This window comes from Lactuca saligna, chromosome 9 (genome assembly GCF_052625555.1).
Source record: "Lactuca saligna cultivar CGN05327 chromosome 9, ASM5262555v1, whole genome shotgun sequence".
In the NCBI taxonomy this organism is placed as follows: Eukaryota; Viridiplantae; Streptophyta; class Magnoliopsida; order Asterales; family Asteraceae; genus Lactuca; species Lactuca saligna.
This window is the reverse complement of record NC_136425.1, coordinates 73,276,714-73,295,709: the sequence shown is the minus strand read 5'-3', so window position 1 is coordinate 73,295,709 and position 18,996 is coordinate 73,276,714. Positions and strand designations below refer to the sequence as shown.

At 31.7% G+C, this 18,996-nt stretch overlaps 1 protein-coding gene across 1 annotated transcript; it reads left to right on the top strand.

Moving 5' to 3' along the window:
• Positions 1-3,929: 3,929 nt before the first annotated feature.
• On the top strand, positions 3,930-5,456 carry LOC145016489 (uncharacterized). The gene is made up of 4 exons (XM_078974791.1): positions 3,930-3,934; positions 4,110-4,240; positions 4,670-4,791; positions 4,887-5,456. The coding sequence occupies exons 1-4, from the start codon at positions 3,930-3,932 to the stop codon at positions 5,454-5,456; spliced, it is 828 nt and encodes a 275-aa protein (XP_078830917.1).
• The last annotated feature ends 13,540 nt before the right edge of the window (positions 5,457-18,996 follow it).

Genomic DNA, 18,996 nt, shown 5'->3' with positions numbered 1-18,996 from the left:
AAAAGTTTTTCCGCAAATTTTCAAAAACAGGAAAAGTTTTTTTATTTTTATATTAAGTTTCCTTACAATGGCATTTGTGAAAAATTGTTGTTTTTATTATTCCATTGATAGCAATATTGGAAAATGAATTTGATTCTTTCGTATGTGGTAGTGCCATAATTTACCAAATAAGAAAAGATTCTCATCACCCAAGTTTCAGTTGGATAGAAACTTGGAATCATGCAACTTGTATTGTGTGATGAATGAGAATTTTCATCTTTGAGAAATTAAGACTAATTCCTTATTCACATGTATGTGTGAGTTAAGTGAAGGACTAGGAGATCGAGTACATTTTGTTGTGCGCTAATCAGGTCCACCACAAAGAACGATAAGACTATTCGTCATGATTTACTAAAGTTTAGTAAATATGGTTGTGCTTACAAGTTTAAGTATAATTCTGAAACATTAGAAAAGTTTCAATGTATGGCAAGATGAATGAGAAGAATCAAATTAGGCAGAAAGATAAAAGTTTCTCCAATCTGAAAAGATGGGAGAGTATTTGTAGTATCATGTTTTACTCTTATCTTAGTGATTAAGAAAACATATCACAGTTGATCCTCTAAGGAAATCTTATTGCATTTGTTGGACTAAGAAGAGGAATTGTGAGTTGTTGAAATGGTTAAATCAAAAGATAAATCATTCTTCCTTCCAAAACAAGTCTTAGAGTCATACTCCAAGATTGTAACTTGAGTGAAATAATCTTTAGAAGGTTTATAACACTTGTCAAATGTAGAGTAAAATGTTTTCTTAATCTTGTACATTTGAAATTGGTAAGTTGTGATGTTTTTGATAAAACAAAGACCAATTAAGACAAAATATGTGAAGTGTTTATCATGATGAGAATCCGCACTAACTCTTGAATATTTGTTTGTCAAGTAATTTTCCTTGACAAAGTGAATCTTTTATGTCAAGAGGTCAGTGTGAGTCTTAAAGATCTTGAAAAGTTTTAAGAACTAATTAAGAATAAAACCTATTATTTATCAGTAGCACGTGACTTGAGGTTTATAACCTATCGTGTTGACATATTCTTGTTTTTGTGCCCATTCCAGTTAAAGTTGACTATGGTTGTGAGTTCTATGAGTTCTCAATTGTTTGCATAACAACCTGGAAGCAATGGTAGGCCCTTGTGCTGCCGGATAGCAAGAAGTTAAGATTGAACAAGTTCAGCCCATATGAGTTCGGATGTGTCACTAACCACATCTTGTGGTTATGTTTTTAACAAATTCACATGGATAGGAACACATACACCATCAAATCTAAGTGTCACAAGGTTTATCTTCGATTCATGAAAATGATGGTGAGGAAACTCTTTCACTAAGTAGATTTTAAGGAAATAGAAATTGTGATATTTGCATTCTCAAATTCAATTATGATTACGGCATCCCTTTTCAAAATTCTAATTGTGAGAAATGGCAAAGATCTAAACATTTGAGAAGATGTTTACGGTATCCATTTTCATAGTTTTAAAATTGTTTAAACACGCATGTAACTTATCTAGGGAAAGGTGTATGATTTTGGGAAGCTTAGATAAAGTTTTATCGAAGCATCTCGTATCAGAAACCTAAACTTTGGTAATGAAAGTCAATAAATTATTGATTTCTAGAAGTCCATTTGATTTATAGCTACATGTCAAAACTAGTGGGAGCATAAGTGTTATGCTAATAAGGATATAATTATCATGTTAGTGGGAGCATGATTATTATGTTAAGTGTTGCAAGTTAGCAATGTTAATTATATAAAACAAAGGTTTACTTCGCCAAGTTGTAGGGTTTCAAAAGTTGTTTTACTATAATTAAAGGAGAGGAATTTATACTTCATTTCAATTCTAAAAGCTTAGATTGAGATTTTAATCAAATTTAGTAAAGTATATATATGAATGTTATGTTGGAATGGCTCAACATAAGGAAATTCTATATATGGGAATGTTAATTTTGTTCCCAAAATTCAATTATGATTACGGCATCCTTCTTCATAGTCCGAATTGTGAGAACATGGCAAATAGAAACATTATAGCAAAAGACTGATCAAGTATCATGTCTTTATGTGAGATAGTATGAATCGTATCCTATATGCTTCGGGTATAGGATTGATTGCATATGCTATAATACTTCTATTTGTTCTAAATTTTACAAATACCTAGGGCATTAAGAGGGAAAAGAACTAGAACTTGATATGACTAAAATGATTAAGCAATTTTCGATGACAATCTGAGGTTTACCGAAGATTGGTTGCTCATAGACACTTGGAAGTATGGTTTAAATTTTGGAAAGAACAGTATTGACATATTCTGAAAAGAGGCAACTCTTGTTTAGAAGTGATAGTCAAAATGGGAATATGGAAATCTTTCCATAGGTGGAAGTTATTCTTTAAATCTATGCAAGATTAGAAAACTTAATGCAAGAACGATGTTCAAAGGAATGTACTTTGAATTTGAGACTTCGTTTCCATGGAATTGCTCTCTATTGGAATACTTTGTAATGTTTGTTGCAAACAGAGGCGGTCCTAGCTAGGTGCCCAGTGTGGCACCGACAACACCTAGCTTTCGCACACGTAGTAGAAAAAATTTCATTTTTTTTTAAATTTTTACCTATTGTGCCACTACATAAAAAACCGTGCAAGTACTAAAAAAATCTGCGCAACTAGCCAACTACATAAAAAAATATTGTCACTGTATCGGGAATTACCAAACGAGAAAAATAATAACGAGCCCAAATGCCCAATGTTTTAATCAATTATTGTCTAATAGTTCAATTGCCCAAAGTCCAAAATAAAAATTAATTAGATAAATTAGCAATTGGGCTAATTGCTTGTAAAAAAATATCCCAATCCTAATTAATTGAGTGTTTAATTAAGTATTATTGGTAGAAAAAATATCACGATTACAGAATCGAAAATTTGACTACTCGACTTCCTGACTTGCATCCAAAAATCCTTCGACCAATCAACCTTCGATCGTGCCTTGGCAGACTCGTGACCTCACAATCGTTCATCCTTGATCGATTTCATTGTTGGATCGATCACAATCCTGATTGATTCAACACTTCTCTTGAATACTTGAAGCAAGTATCGACCCTTTTCTGTCTTTTTTTAATTTCTATTGTGTTGGTTTATTGGTTAACAAATAACAAAATCCACTTCAAAGTTCAAACGTCAAAGCCCTACACTACAATGAAACAAGTAATTCTACTACCAATTCATTTAGATATTTGAAATTGATATGTTTTTTTTTTGAAGTTATTGATTGACTTGGGTGAAATTGATTTGTTTTATTGAAGTTATATTGTTTGCTTAGATGCAATATCTATGTTTTTTAGTGAATTGATTGTTTGATTAGGTAAAATTAATATGTTTTATTGAATTTATTGTTTAATTAGGTGAAAGCCACTTGTTTTATTAAAGTCATTGTTTGATTAGGTGTAATTGTTATGTTTTTATTGAATTATTGTTTGATTAGGTGAAAGCAACTTGTTTTATTGAAGTTATTGTTTGATTAGGTGTAATTGACTAATTGTTATGTTTTTATTGAATTTATTGTTTGATTAGGTGAAAGCAACTTGTTTTTATTGAAGTCGTTGTTTGATTAGGTGTAATTGTTATGTTTTTATAGGTTAAACTAAGTGGTTTTTTTACCAAAAGACAAAGACCTAATCCTAATGAAAGTGGTGAAGAATGTTCCCAAATACCAATCACCAATCAATAAATCCCTTCTGTTTCTAATCCTAATGCAACTCCACAAACACCAATCAACAATCAATCAATCCCTTCGGTTTCTAATGCAACTCCACAAACACCATGCTCTAACCAACCTAATGATAATGTTGACTTGAAAGATCTTCCAAAGGACCCAGCGGATAGGCCACTGATTACAAGTTACAAACCAAATATAAGAGATGATGTAAGAAGAGCATACTTGCTTCAAGGACCGTGTCAAGTAAGGGCACATAAGTTTCATAAAAAAAAGTAGGTGATAGATTTAGAAGATTCATTCCTTCATGGTTTAATGACTTTGATTGGTTGGAATATAGTGTGAAAACGAATAGTGCATATTGTTTATATTGTTATTTGTGTAGGGACCTCATGGGACAAAAAGGAGGGAGAGATGCATTTGTTTCCCAAGGTTTTGATACTTGGAATAAAAAAGATGCATTTCGGACTCATGTGGGTGGTGTTGATAGTTTTCACAACAAAGCAAAAGAAAAGTGTGAGTTTTTAATGAGGGAAAAACAAGCTATTAATGTAGTCTTGAGAAGGCAAACCGAAGTAAAGGACCATAAATATAAAGCTCGATTACGTGTTTCTATTACCGTTGTTAAACTTTTATTGAAAACCGGTTTACCGTTTCGTGGTCATGACGAGTCGGTTAAGTTGAAAAATAGAGGGCTTTACATTGAAGTGTTAAAAGCCAATCGAGAGACTAGTGAAGATATTTTCAACAATACTTTATAAACTGCTCCTAAAAACAATCAACTTATTTCCCCTAAAATTCAAAAAGAACTTGTGCAATGTTTTGCACAAGAAGTACTTTTGAGTATTCATGAAGAGATTGGTCAAGATGTTTTCGCTTTACTAGTTGATGAATCTAGTGATGTTTCAAAAAATGAACAAATGGCTATTGTTTTGCGTTATGTAGATAGTCTTGACTTTGTGAAAGAAAGATTCATAGGACTAGTGCACGTGAAGGATACATCTTCTTTGACACTCAAAAACGACATAAATGAAGTACTTACAAGTAATAAGTTGAGTTTTAGTCAAGTAATTTATTCTTTACTATTTTTTTATTTCAATTTAACCTAATATATATATATATATATATATATATATATATTAATTGTTTTAAATTTTAATAGAAAAGAGGACAAGGTTACGATGGGGCTAGCAATATGCGGGGAGAATTCAATGGTTTGAAAGCTTTGATATTACAAGAGAATGATACATCTTTTTATGTACATTGCTTTGCACACCAACTTCAATTGGTAGTTGTGGTTGTAACAAAGAAGCATGATGGTGTTAGTGACTTTTTTGAGAAAATTTCATTGGTGGATAATGTTGTTTGTGCCTCGTGTAATAGAAAATACTTACTACGAGAGCAAGCAAGAGAAAGGGTGCAAAAAGGCGTGTGTAGTGGTGAACTGGAAACCGGGAGAGGGTTAAATCAAGAGACAACACTTGTTCGAGCAAGAGAAACAAGATGGGGTTCACATTTCAACACACTCACAAGTTTGATGAAGTTGTTTGCAGATGTTCTTGTAGTTTTAGATTTTGTGAAAGAGGAGGGAGGGTCATTGTCAAACCATCAACAAGCATCTGGAATCTTAGCATATTTTGAATCATATGAGTTCGTGTTTTACTTACATATGATGTATAACATTTTACACCTCACGGGTACATTGTCAAAGCAACTTCAAAAAAAGATCTAAACATTTTATAAGCGGCTTCAATGGTTAGAGGGACAATGGAGGCATTGCAATCTTTTACAAACATAGGGTTTGCTAGCATTTTGCCAAAAGTATAATCTTTTTGTCAAACACAAGAAATTAATACTTTAGATATGGAAGAGTTGTATATTGGTGCGAGAAAACGTAGGACTGCAAAGACTAATAGGTTCCATTCTGAGGTTGAAATCTTTGTCTCTTTTCTTTCTCTTGAGAGCATCAGCAATGGTTTCTTCAATATCATCATCGTTGTCATCTTTAACAATTTTAAGCTTGGCTTGGGAACCAGAACCTAAAGCTACATTATCCTTCAGTTCGGTTATAACATGAACACACTCTTCCCCTTTTTTTGGAGCAACAAACTTCCCCGAAACACCCTTCATCTCATGTAACAATGCAAGGGCTGGAAGCAGTTTAGTTGTGAGATGGTTCCGAATGGTCAATGTCAGTATTGGATCATGAGCACCAAGGATATTGGTGAGCATATCCTTTACTTCCCATGCATAGTTTCTAAATACAACTCTCTCTGTCTTCAATAAAGCAATCTCCTTCTCAGCTTGAGCAAGTTGAACTTTATGAACTTCTATTGTAGAGGCTTGGCGAGCAATATCTTCTTTCAAAGCACTCTCTTTTGCAATATCATCATGAAGTGAGTCCAGCCGAGAGGAAACTGAACTGATAAGAGAAGTGTTTTCGGCTTGTATGGAGGAACGAACAGCTTTAAATTTGTGTTGTTCTTCCTGGAGAGACTTAGAAAGCGAATCCACGATAACTTGCACCTTGGCTGCATTTGTATCGGCATGCCCTTTAAGAGAATCCAAGAAAATCTGTGTAGTATTAACAATATCAGCAACATCGGCAGAGGCCTTTTTTCAAGTAAAAGCAGACTCATTAACTGCCTTGGTGGATTTGTCAATAGAGTCGGTGTATTGCCCAATGGCGGTTTCCACAAAAGCCTTAAGTACAACACCATTATAGGCCTTGTTATCAGCGAGCAATTTGTCCAACTTTTCATTAATACTCTCCAAGTGTTGGCTAGTGATTGGAGCCTCATCATCATCATCAATGGGAAGCCTGTAAGGACTGAAGTATGTGGAGTCATACTCATCGTTAGCACCACCGAGAGTGGCACTGGAATCGGTTGAATGTGTAGGTGAAAGAGGTTTAGTAATCACTGGAGGTTCGGTTTCAATAGGTTCCCCCGTATCAGATACGTTGACCCTTACTGTCGGTTCAGGAATAGTAGTGGTGGTGGATTGGGAAATTATAGGTGGTTGTAAGGTGGTTGTAGAAATAGAAATGGAAGAAACTGGTGGTGGTGGTGGAAAAGAGGTTGTTGGTTGTGATGTGGTAACAACCGAAACTGGAACTTTCGGTTTTGGTGATGGAGGTGGGGTTCGAAGTTTGTGAGGAGGAGATTCGGTTGGAGTGGGAGATCTTGGTGGAGTATTACCTCTTGTAGATTCTTGATGAGTTTCCTCTTCTTCATCATCGTCTTGATTTTCAGAGCTAGGAGGAGTTGGATTCTTTGATCTCTTTGCCATCTTTTTAATTTTCTTTGGCTTAGAAGAAGCCTCTTTCTCAGACTTTCGCTTCTTTGACTTAGAAGGCTTAATTGATCCTCCTCTGTTGTCTCCTTCTTGAGTGTTACCCTTTTTCCTTGGTTGCTGGGCTTGTCTAGTGCATCCAAGGTAGCTTGTTGCTCCGGCGATAGGACTCTCGGCTCCTTTTGAGGAAGTTTACGATAATCCGCCATCACTTCACTTTCGACTGTGACACAGCGATACATGGACTCCGGAATAGATCCATAGTGAGGAAACTTCCTTGGATCGGAAAGAATGATCTTCTTGGAATGAAACGTTGAAATAGACGTGATTAGGGCATATTTTATCATCGGAATATCCAAGGTGTCGATAGCCCTCCTTGTAATAATATTCCAGAACCTTCCACAAGAAATTTCTGAACGCCGAGTAGAAGCATTGAGGCTCTCCACCAGTTGAGACCAGATTATGAACGTAAATAAACAAGAATATGGCTTTGAATATGCCATATGATTAATGATTTAACGCCTCAGAAGAGCTCGACTAAGAACTTCGACTATAGAGGCGTTTAGGGTTACAGAGAATAAACGTAATAAAATTCGTCTCCATATAATGCATACATGCATGCATATTTATAGTATAACCCTACTAGATAATCACGGATGGATATGCCCAATCCGAATACAAAACAAAAAGCCCATGACGCAACACAATTAAGCTCTACAATTATTGTTAGAACATAGTTCAATCAGGATCATTAGATTCTATGCATGCAAACAATTATGAACGTAAATAAACACGAATATGGCTTTGAATATGTCGTATGATTAATGCTTTAACTCCTCAGAAGAGTTCGACTAAGAACTTCGACTGTAGAGGCGTTTAGGGTTACAGAGAATAAACGTAATAAAATTTGTCTCCATATAATGCATACATGCATGAATATTTATAGTATAACCCTACTAGATAATCACGGATGGACAGGCCCAATCCGGATATAAAACAAAAAGCCCATGACGCAACACAATTAAGCTCTACACTTTGGAAATACCATTACATGTATAATTAGAGAAACATAGATCCAAGGCATTAGAGTTGTATGTGAACCATAGGATGTTGTAGTATACAAAACCCAATACAACAGACTGGGTACGTGGGGCATACTTAGTTGTACGCTAAGCGTACACGCTAAATGGCTTCTACGTGGCACGTACAGACTTGTACGCCCAACGTACTCACCCATTCAACTAAAACTCATTTTAAGCTCTTAATTCTTAAGACCAGAAGTCCAAACCACATATCTAGCCCTTAATAAGCGTCTAGAACCATAAATTTACTGACTTGGTGACTTTTCATGCCCCAAAAGGAACCAACTTGAATATATAGCACTCTACTTTCACTAAATGGACATAATCCCATGCATGGGTGATTTTCAACCCTAAAGGTGCCAACTTTATGGACTTTGAACCTCAGAAACTACAAGAGTGGCAACTCATAGCTTCTAGAGTGGTGTCAAACCACTAGATCTCATTCATTGTGCCAAAAGGGGTTCAAAACCCTTATAAACTAGATCTAAGCTTCTAATGAACAAGGTCATGGCTTTTTACCTGAAACACCCAGGAAATGGAGTAGAGATTTTGCAATAGGATCCACAAGCTCTTCCTTGATCCACAACCTTGCACCAAACTCCTTCTTCTTGATTATGAACCACAACACACCAAGATGCACACAATGAGCTCAAAAAACACAATGGAAAGGTCTAGGATTTCAAAATGAGGCTATAAGGTCAGTGGAGGCTGAGAAATGAGGGTATCATGAGCCATAAGTGTGTTTATAAAGTGTCTAAACCCCATAAATTAGGGTTTAAGTTAGACGCATTACATTAGGCGTAGGTCGACGTACGTTGGGTGTAGTGCCTCAGCCACCCGCGTTCATTTAACCCAGTACGTTGGGCGTACTTTATACTTATGCGGGGCGTAATAAGCCAGAAACGTGTTTCTTGCAACAAGCACATGGGGCCATTTTGTAAATAAAATTAACACAAGGGCCAAATGTATAATACCTGGATATTATAATGTTACAGTTGACATCATTAAGATAGCTCAACAGGTCTCCATCACCACCCAAGACCTCTAACTGAACTTTCATCAGCGGTTCAGAGTCACAACATTTCATCATCAGTGTCGATGTCGTCTCCAACCATTCAATATCCTCTACTATTACATACATCTTCACCTGCTCCGATCAATGTTATTCCTGCTAATGCTGGTGGCGGTGGTGGTAGGATTTAGATTCTTTAAAATTTAAATGATGATAGCTTTTGAACCCTAAATGCAATTTTTGGGACTGGAATTGGAACTTATTGACTAAATTCTCCAAGCTATAACAATAAGATCTTAGAACATTTTGGGTGATGAAGTTGTGGGATTGGTAGGATTTAGATTCTTTGCATTTTGACCTTATTTGACCGGTTAGAAGCGGTAACAAATTAATTTAGGACTATTTCGTAAACTGACATAAAATATTTGGACTTTCCGCAAAAAAAATATATTATTACTTTTCTGCAAACAAAAATTGTATTATTATTATCATCATCTTCGTCGTCGTCATCGTTATTATTAAAAATATAAATAAGTATACCATTTTTTTAAAAGTGAAGGTGGAGGGGATGATGGTACTTTAAACACTAGAATCATGAATGTTTTCTTGCATATTTTCAATTTGTATATGGTCATTTCACACTTGTCATTATTGTTTTCAATTTATAATATTAACACTTAACAATTTAAAAGAAGTTGTCTAATTTTAAAACTATTTATAAATAGTGATATTACATCATGGACTATCAATATTATCATTAAATTCTTAGGGTTTTTTGTTGTTTTTTTTTTTTTGCTTACCATTCTCAACTTGTAAGCGTATATATTTTCTTGAATTTAGGTTCGCAACTGGGATCAAATCAAGATTATGATTGGGGTTGTTAACACATGTATTAGTATTTTAGCGTGTGCTATGTGTGTATATGTATTATTAACAATATTAATAATAATGAATTTAAAAAAGACAAAACTTCAAAAATAGTCCCTGTGGTTTCCAAAAATATCAAGTTTAGTCCCTAAGTTCAAAAAACCTCACAGATGGTCCATGTGATTTCAAAACTTTTAACAAATGGTCCTTTTCGCTAACTCCGTTAGCATTTGGCCATTAAGTGAAGGGCATTTCTGTCATTTCACTACCACAGTGACCATTTATGAAGTTTTTGGCTTATTTAATATATATATATATATATATATATATATATATATATATATATATATAATTATTTAATATTAAAGGATCCCACCCCTCTCTCTCTCTCTCTCTCTTATACGTCTTCTTCCTAAACAGATCAAGATTCAAATTCCAAATCAAATTTCTACAAGCTTGATTTCATCTGGGTTTTGAATCTTGTTATCAATCAAACCTCAAATTCCAAATCAAATATGGATTCAAAGCTCTATTTCGTGTTTTAATTGAATCGAAATCTCTCTATTTCTTTTCCCTGCTCCAGTTGAGCCTAATCTGCATCTTTATCGGACAAAGAAGACTCTCATTATTCCAATTCGAGCTCCAGCTTTTCCAATTCAACCTTTTCCCTTTCTCTTCTTCCACGAACAATCACCGCCACCATTTATATGTTATCTCCGACCAACAGCTACCCTCCCCTACCCCCATCTGATATGTCTTCTCCGACATATCAGAAAGAAAAGATGCACGAATGGGAAAAAAACGATTTCGTACAAAATTCACTCGAGATCAGAAAGAAAAGATCCACGAATTAGCTGAACGAGTCGGATGGAAGATGCAGAAAAGAGATGAAGACTTATCGGATTCTGCAACGAAATTAGGGTAGATAAAGGCATTTTTAAAGTATGGATAACAACAAGATGACGTTCGGAGTCAAGAAAGATTACGGCAACCACAACAACGACAATGGATCTCCTGGCGGTGGAATTGATTTCTTAACAAATAGAAATAACCACCACGTACAATCGAAATGTCTTCCTTCATATGTTTGCTTTCTGAGTAGATTTCAAGGGGATAAGCGAGTTATTGGTGATAGATTTGGGTTTTGGTTTGTTGATTATTGATTTGTGTTCTCTTAGGGTTAAGAATCGGGAATGAGGGTTGCGATTTCAAGGAAGGAAGACCGATCAGGAGAGAGAGAGAGAGAGAGAGAGAGGGTGGGACCCTTTAATATTAAATAATTATATATTTTTTTTAAATAAGGCAAAAACTTCATAAATAGTCCCTCTGGTAGTGAAATGATAGAAATGCCCTTCACTTAACGACCAAAAGTTAACGGAGTTAGCGAAAATGACCATTTGTTAAAAGTTTTGAAACCATAGTGACAATCTGTGAGGTTTTTTGAACTTAGGAACTAAACTTGATATTTTTGGAAACCACAGGGACCATTTTTTCAGTTTTGTCTTTAAAAAATAAGTTATTTATTTATATTTTTAATAAAACAATAATAATAATAATAATAATAATAATAATAATAATAATAATAATAATAATAAGGTTTTTGTTTGCAGAAAAATCATAATATTTTTGTTTATAGAAAACTCTCAATATTTTTGTTTACAGAAAACTCTCAATATTCTTTGTTAGTTTACGTAATAGTCTCAAATTAATTTGTTATCGATTCCAACCGGTCAAAGATGATCAAAATGCAAAATTTTGTTTGTTTTTATAACTTTTTCGTAAACAAAAAAATAAATTATTAAAAAAAAAAAAAAAAAAAAAAAAAAAAAAAAAAAAAACTAATTTATGACAAACATAAATCAAACCAAAATTTTAGGACTTTATTGAAAATTTCTCTAATACAAATCATGATATAATTTTAATACTATTCATTATAATACAAACATAATATATATATATATATATATATATATATATATATATATATATATATATATATATATATATATATATATATATATAAAAGAAGGATTTATAGAATATTTTATATAGGTAAAGACATATTAGTTAAATTTATATTATATTATATTATATGATATTATATTTTATATATATATATATATATATATATATATATATATATAATCGCATGGTAAAACTAAAATTAAAATTTACTACAAAAATATACATACATAAATTTATAATAGAATAAGAATAACATTATAATGAATATATGAATAATCAAATATTAATATCCATATGATAATTACTTTAACAATACACATATATAGCATTTATTACAAAATAATAACATAAACATAATGTTTTTACGTTTTTACGTACTCATATTATTTATAGTTTTTATTTGAACTTACTTTTATATATATATATATATATATATATATATATATATATATATATATATATATATATATATATATATAACAAGTTAACGATTAGAGATCCTATTTAATTTGAGGTTAAAATAAATAAAATATGATGTTATATTTATTTTAAAGAATAACTAGATAAAACATATAAAACGTTTTTTTATTTAATATTTAAAAGAAAAATATCAATAGACCTAATTTTTTGATGGATATGATATAACATAAAATTTTCTTATAGATCCTATTTAATTTGAGGTTAAAATAAATAAAATGATGATGTAATATTTATTTTAAAGAATAACGTAGATAAAACATATGAAACGTTTTTGTTTAATATTTAAAAGGAAAAATATCAATAGACATAATTGTTTGATGGATGTGATATAACTTAAAATTTTCTTATATAAGTATTTTTTTTTTTTTCTTTTGAAAGTGACTTGGTAAGAAAAAAAGGGGTCAAGCCCATGCCGGCATCTAAAAAATATCTCACATCCTATCTTTTCTATCCATAAAAAAATAAAGAAAATATGGCATTATTTATTTCCTTTTTTTTTTGGATCAACCGCCAAACTTCTTAAACCATACAAAAATTATCAACAAGTAGTTATGATATTTTGTTATTTTATATATAAAAAACTAGATGAATTTCATGTGTTGCGCAGAAAAAAATATATAATATATAGTTGAAGTCTTTACAAATATATGTTTTTTTAATATAAAAATAACGTTGTTAAATTTGATATAATAATTTGTATATACTAAATTGATATAACATATTGATTATTTTGAATTATATGACAATATATAGTTATAACTTTATAATCTCAATCATTTGAATGACTTCTACTCGCGAGTTACCAATGAATAAAATTAAATATAATATATGATTTGATATCATTTATAGTTGTTTTTATTGTTAACTAATTTTTTAAAATTTATCTGCTTAATGTTTTAAGTTCTATCGTTTTAATTATTTAAAACATCAAACGTTGTTTTTTTATTTTAAAGCTAACAATATAATCATTTATATATAGAGAGTTGTTTTTAACTATTTTTATTGTAAGTTATTTTAAGCTACTTATTTGGAAACTTTTAACGATTATAAAAATATATTTAAGAAATATTTTAGTTAAATTGAAATTACAATTTAGTTTTTGCTTTTATCACTATAATTTAACACTTTTTACTATTTACAAAATATTTTTTATTTTTTTAAATGGAACTGAAATTTATATTTGAGTTGATATTGTAATGCACAGAAAAACCTATATAGTTGAAATCTTTACAAATTTATATTTTTTAAATATAACACTAACGTTGTTGTTAAATTTAATATAATAATTTGTATATTAATTTGATATAATATATTGATTATTTTGAATTCTATGATATTATATATACATCTATTATAACGTCATAATCTCAATCATTTGAATGAACTTCTACTCGCGAGTGTAATCGTTTGAATGTACTTGTACTCGCGAGTTACACATCAATAAAACTAAATATTATATATGGTTTAATATTATTTATAGTTGTTGTTATTGTTAACTAATTTTTTAAAATTTATTTGCTTAATGTTTTAATTTCTATCATTATAATTGTTTAAAACATCAAACATTATTTTTTGATTTTAAAGATAACAATATAATTATTTATATAGAGTTATTTTTAACTATTATTATTATAAGTTATTTTAAGCCAACTTATTTGAAAATTTTTAACGATTATAAAAATATATTTAGGAAATATTTTAGTTAAACTGATATTACAATTTAGTTTTTGTATTTATCAATATAATTTATCACTTTTAACTATTTATAAAATATTATTTGGTTTTTTTAGTGAAACTGAAATTTATATTTAAGTTGACACTGTAATATTATATTTAAATTAACAATTTAATTATTTTGTTTAAATTGTTCAAAAGTTGTAGTTTTAAACTGATAATGGTTTACATGCAACAACATTTTAAATATAATAAATTAAATATAATATGTTAAAATTTAAAGACATAACTTTATAAATAGAAGTAAATATATTGTTTTAAAATTAAAATTTAGTCTATTTATGATTACACTTTAGGTTTAATATTTGTTTAACCTTATTAACCAAATTACAATCATTATTAGAAAGACACTACCATTTATCACTTTTTAACTATTTATAAAATAATATTTTGGTTGTTTAAGTTAAATAAAATTTATATTTAACTTGAGACTATAATGTTATATTTTAATTAATAATTTAAGTATTTTATACAAATTGTTCAAAAATTCTACCTTTAAAATGATAATGGTTTACATCCAACAATATATTAAAACTAATAAATTAAGTATAATATGTTAAATATTAAAAAACATAATTTTATAAGTAGGAGTAAATATATTATTTTAATATTGAAATTTAGTTTATATATGATTACACTTTAGATTTGATATTTATTTAACCTAATTACCAAATTATAATTATTATTATAAAGAAATTGAAAAGTCATGGGAGTTTCAAATGAGTGTGGTGAAAGGAAAAAAGAATGGGGGTTTCAAATGAATGAGATTTAAGAAAAAATGTTAGCTTTATAACTATGTATGATTTGGCGTGAAACCTCTCTCTCTCTCTCTTTCTTTCTCTCTCTCTCTCTCTCTCTCTCTCTCTTTCTATATATATATATATATATATATATATATATATATATATATATATATATATATAGTGACATCCCTATTTTCACGGCCAGAAACATCGATTTAATTTGTGCTTTTAAAATAATTTATAAGTAATCATTTGATTAAAAGAGTTGCGGAATTTCTTCCCAAAACAAAATATGATAAAATAAGATTTATTAAAGCATTTCTTCAAGAAATGGATTTTCACATATAACAAAACTCGGGATGTTATGTTCCGATACAGACCAAAATCCTAAACAGCACATTTTAAGTCTTACAACAGTTATATACAACTACTTGCATATAAACAAAATATCTTCACAAGTTATCCAACTTATGCTCTCGCGCCATTACTTGTAATACAAATAAACTGAGTGGGTCAGGTTTGGGAGTCTGGTGAGCATATAGGGTTTTCGAGCCACAATAATATAATTATTATATTTAATCATCAAACAATCAACCTAATTACCCATCCCCATTATTTTCTTTAATCTTAAGGATCTACCTTAAGAATCATATATCCTTCATTCCTAAGGATTGACCTAAGGAATAGGCACGAAGTTCATAGTTGCCTGAGGTTTATACAACAAGCACTAAATCCATAGCTTCCAACATACATCTATAAGGCATTAAATCTATAGCTGCCAATATAATCCTTTAGGCGCAGCTGCCAGAATATTTAGATTACAACCGGTGAACACTTAAATCAAAATACTTGGTGAACACTCCATATGAAAAATACTTAATGAACACCTAGTTCAAACAATGTGATAATAATGTATATCTAAATCCTGCAAGACCATTATTATTATTAACAAATATATATCATATTTCTAAAACAATCTATCCAATTTCGTCAATCCCCACATACTGAACCTGTACAATGATCTTACGAGATCAAGCCTATGGAATCAATATGAACAACAAACTGACAAAGCTGCTTCGAAAATTCCCTGGCAGCAAACGAGGATCAATAAAGACATCAAATTAGGCGAATGGAATAAGTTTCACCACGAACCTTTGTTCGTAAAAAAAAGAACCACAAGACAATTAAGTCAGGGGTAGTTACCTAGATAACAGTGCCTAGCAGTGGTCTAAATATCGTGAAGTATTTTACCCCTAGATTCACCCTATCCAACATCGAACTTTTCCTAGTAGTGGTCTGAATATCGTGAGGTATTTTTACCCCCAGACTCACCCTATCCGGCAATATAACACCAGACATACCTAGTAGTGGTCTATTACTGACACACTTTATTAGGCAGTCAACGAAATTCCCTCAACTACTTCGTGAAAGGAAACGATGGCATATGAAGCTCGTCCGATCACTTCATAAAAGAAATGATGACTCCAAAGCTCTTTCAAAATAAAAAGTATGGGGAAATACTAAGAGAGTACTCTCGTACGCTCCCATAACTGACACACAATAATGTCAAAAAGACTTTATACATGACAGTACTCCTGGCACATTATAGTACTCTGGTATGCGTAGGACTCGTACCCGAGAACATAATAATACCCCGACACAAGCAACACCTAAGACACAGGGCTTTGAAAAGGACTTCATACATAAAATGTACTTTTGTACGTAGGACGTACTCCTCCGATCATCGATCTTACCACACACGTACTCTTAATAAGAGGCTACCCAATGTCCAAACTTAATTGAACTAAACATCCCTTTTTAAGTGTTAACCAATCACTAGGAAAACCTACAATTCTTATAATCAATTTTCGATACTATCTCCGATTAGGCAAAGCTAACTAGTGTATACATAACATTGAGTTTTAAGTAATAATATCATATATATATATACACATCTTAACACATACTGAGCCATAACTGATTCACACGTTGTAATTCATCAACTATATATCTAACACATATTTCAGGCAATAACAAATATTTCACATACATATATGTTTAATACTTTAATCAATACTTGTATTAAAATCATGTCCATGAAAGGGAATATGAACATGATACCTTATCGGATGAACACATAGTTCAATAATACATAATCCTTACTCCTGGATCTAAAATTTACCTCCTTACCTAATCCATATTCCCGGATCGGGTATGTTTGATCTATCTTAATAAACAAACAAACAATATACATATACACATAACACGTATCTAATAAAATATTTCATATCTATGTGTAAGATGAAAAGGACTATACACTGACTTGATAAGACGATTTTCGAACAGCACTACAGCTCTTAAAGTAGTATTATTCGATGAAACCGAGATACCTTCACACATCGGGCTTCTCGCGGGGAGAGCTTCGGCTCGATAACTCATTTCTTCTCGGGATATTCGGTGTGTCAGGACTTACTTCGGGTTTCGGGATGATATCGGGGCTTCATGGGTGCTTCAAGAGGGCTAGAGAAGGTGTAGATAGTGAGAGACTGAAGGAATTAGCAACCATGGTCGGCTGCCCTTTGGTTTCTATTTATAGGGCCAATTTCTGGATTCACGTTGTGAATCTAAAATATTCACGTCGTGAGTTCAGTCATCATCAGGTGCGTCATCGCAACTTGGGTCTGACAGGCTCCTGGAGACGTCATCACTGAGTTCACGTCGTGAACCCTATGTTCACGTCGTGAACCCTGACACAGTGTCGCGATTCGTGCCCCAAACTTTAGAAATTCATATATTTCGTATACGAGCTCCGTTTTTGACGTTCTTTATATCCACGCGTAGGTGAGATTATACTCTACAACTCTCATTTAGACTCTGTCGGCTAATTTTGATTTTATGTTTATTATATTATTTTTAGTAGGTCGGGATAGGAAAACTCCGTTAAAAATTCATAGCTTCTTTATCTGACGTCCGTTTTCGTCTGTCTTTTTACCGTTACATTACTATCGACGAGATCTTTGATTCTCGTTTAGATTTTTTCGGCTAGAAACCACTCGATCTCATATTCAAACTTTGGGATGCATACTGTTAAGTTGGAACTTCGAAAAATCATAACTTCCTCCTACGAAGTCATATTTAGACGTTCTTTTTATGCATGCTCTCGGTTTAACGTATTCTACGACTTTCGTTTAGATCACTAAGACTAAATATCGCTCTATCATAAATTCACTATTTACGTGCTACAGCGTCGTGCCGAATCTATCACGAAACTTCGATAGGTCATAACTTCTTTGTTATAACTCAGATTTCAGTGTTCTTTATATGTACGAAAGCCTTACGACATATACTAAAAATTGGTTAATATTATTTATTCTAAACACTCTACTATCAAAAAGTCATTTTTTATGCTTATCGTATCTAAATTGACTAGCATGGATCTACGGCCGTTACAATTATCTCTTTTTAGGATGATTACATCATGGAATCGTCAATGAAAATAGGGCTTGTGTAATGATTCCATATGTTATCTTTTCATCCTAGGTAATAACCATAACTTCTATGCTTCCTCAAACGAGTATCAAACTCTAGGACTTCTTGATTGCAGGCGGTGCTCAAATCTTGCACCTGCTTTCTATCTTATGTTAAACTCCAAATTATGATCTTCAAGTCACAATCTTGATCCTTACTGGAGACTCCTTCTTCTTCTGTAACAAACTTAAGGAAAGTTCTTTTATTACTACCATGGATCGATGTGTCATATTTTAACGACCTATCATCGTGTGATGCAACGTTTAGACTCAAGTCTCTTAGAGTTAAATTCCAGAACAAACTATACCTTCCTTTATGTTCTGATGTGATATAATTACATTTTAACATGTAGCATCTCTAGCTACCAATTCCTCTAACAATGAGTGTGATACTATCGATCGCATTGATTTCAATCTTCTGACATAAGTCAGATGTTACATCGAACTTGGTTCTCCGAACCGCATAAACTCCTCGTAGTTAGACTCAATTTGATATGACCACTAGGGTTAGAATATCAATCAACTTCATAGTCATTACCGAAACAATGGTAACGAAATACTTAAATAA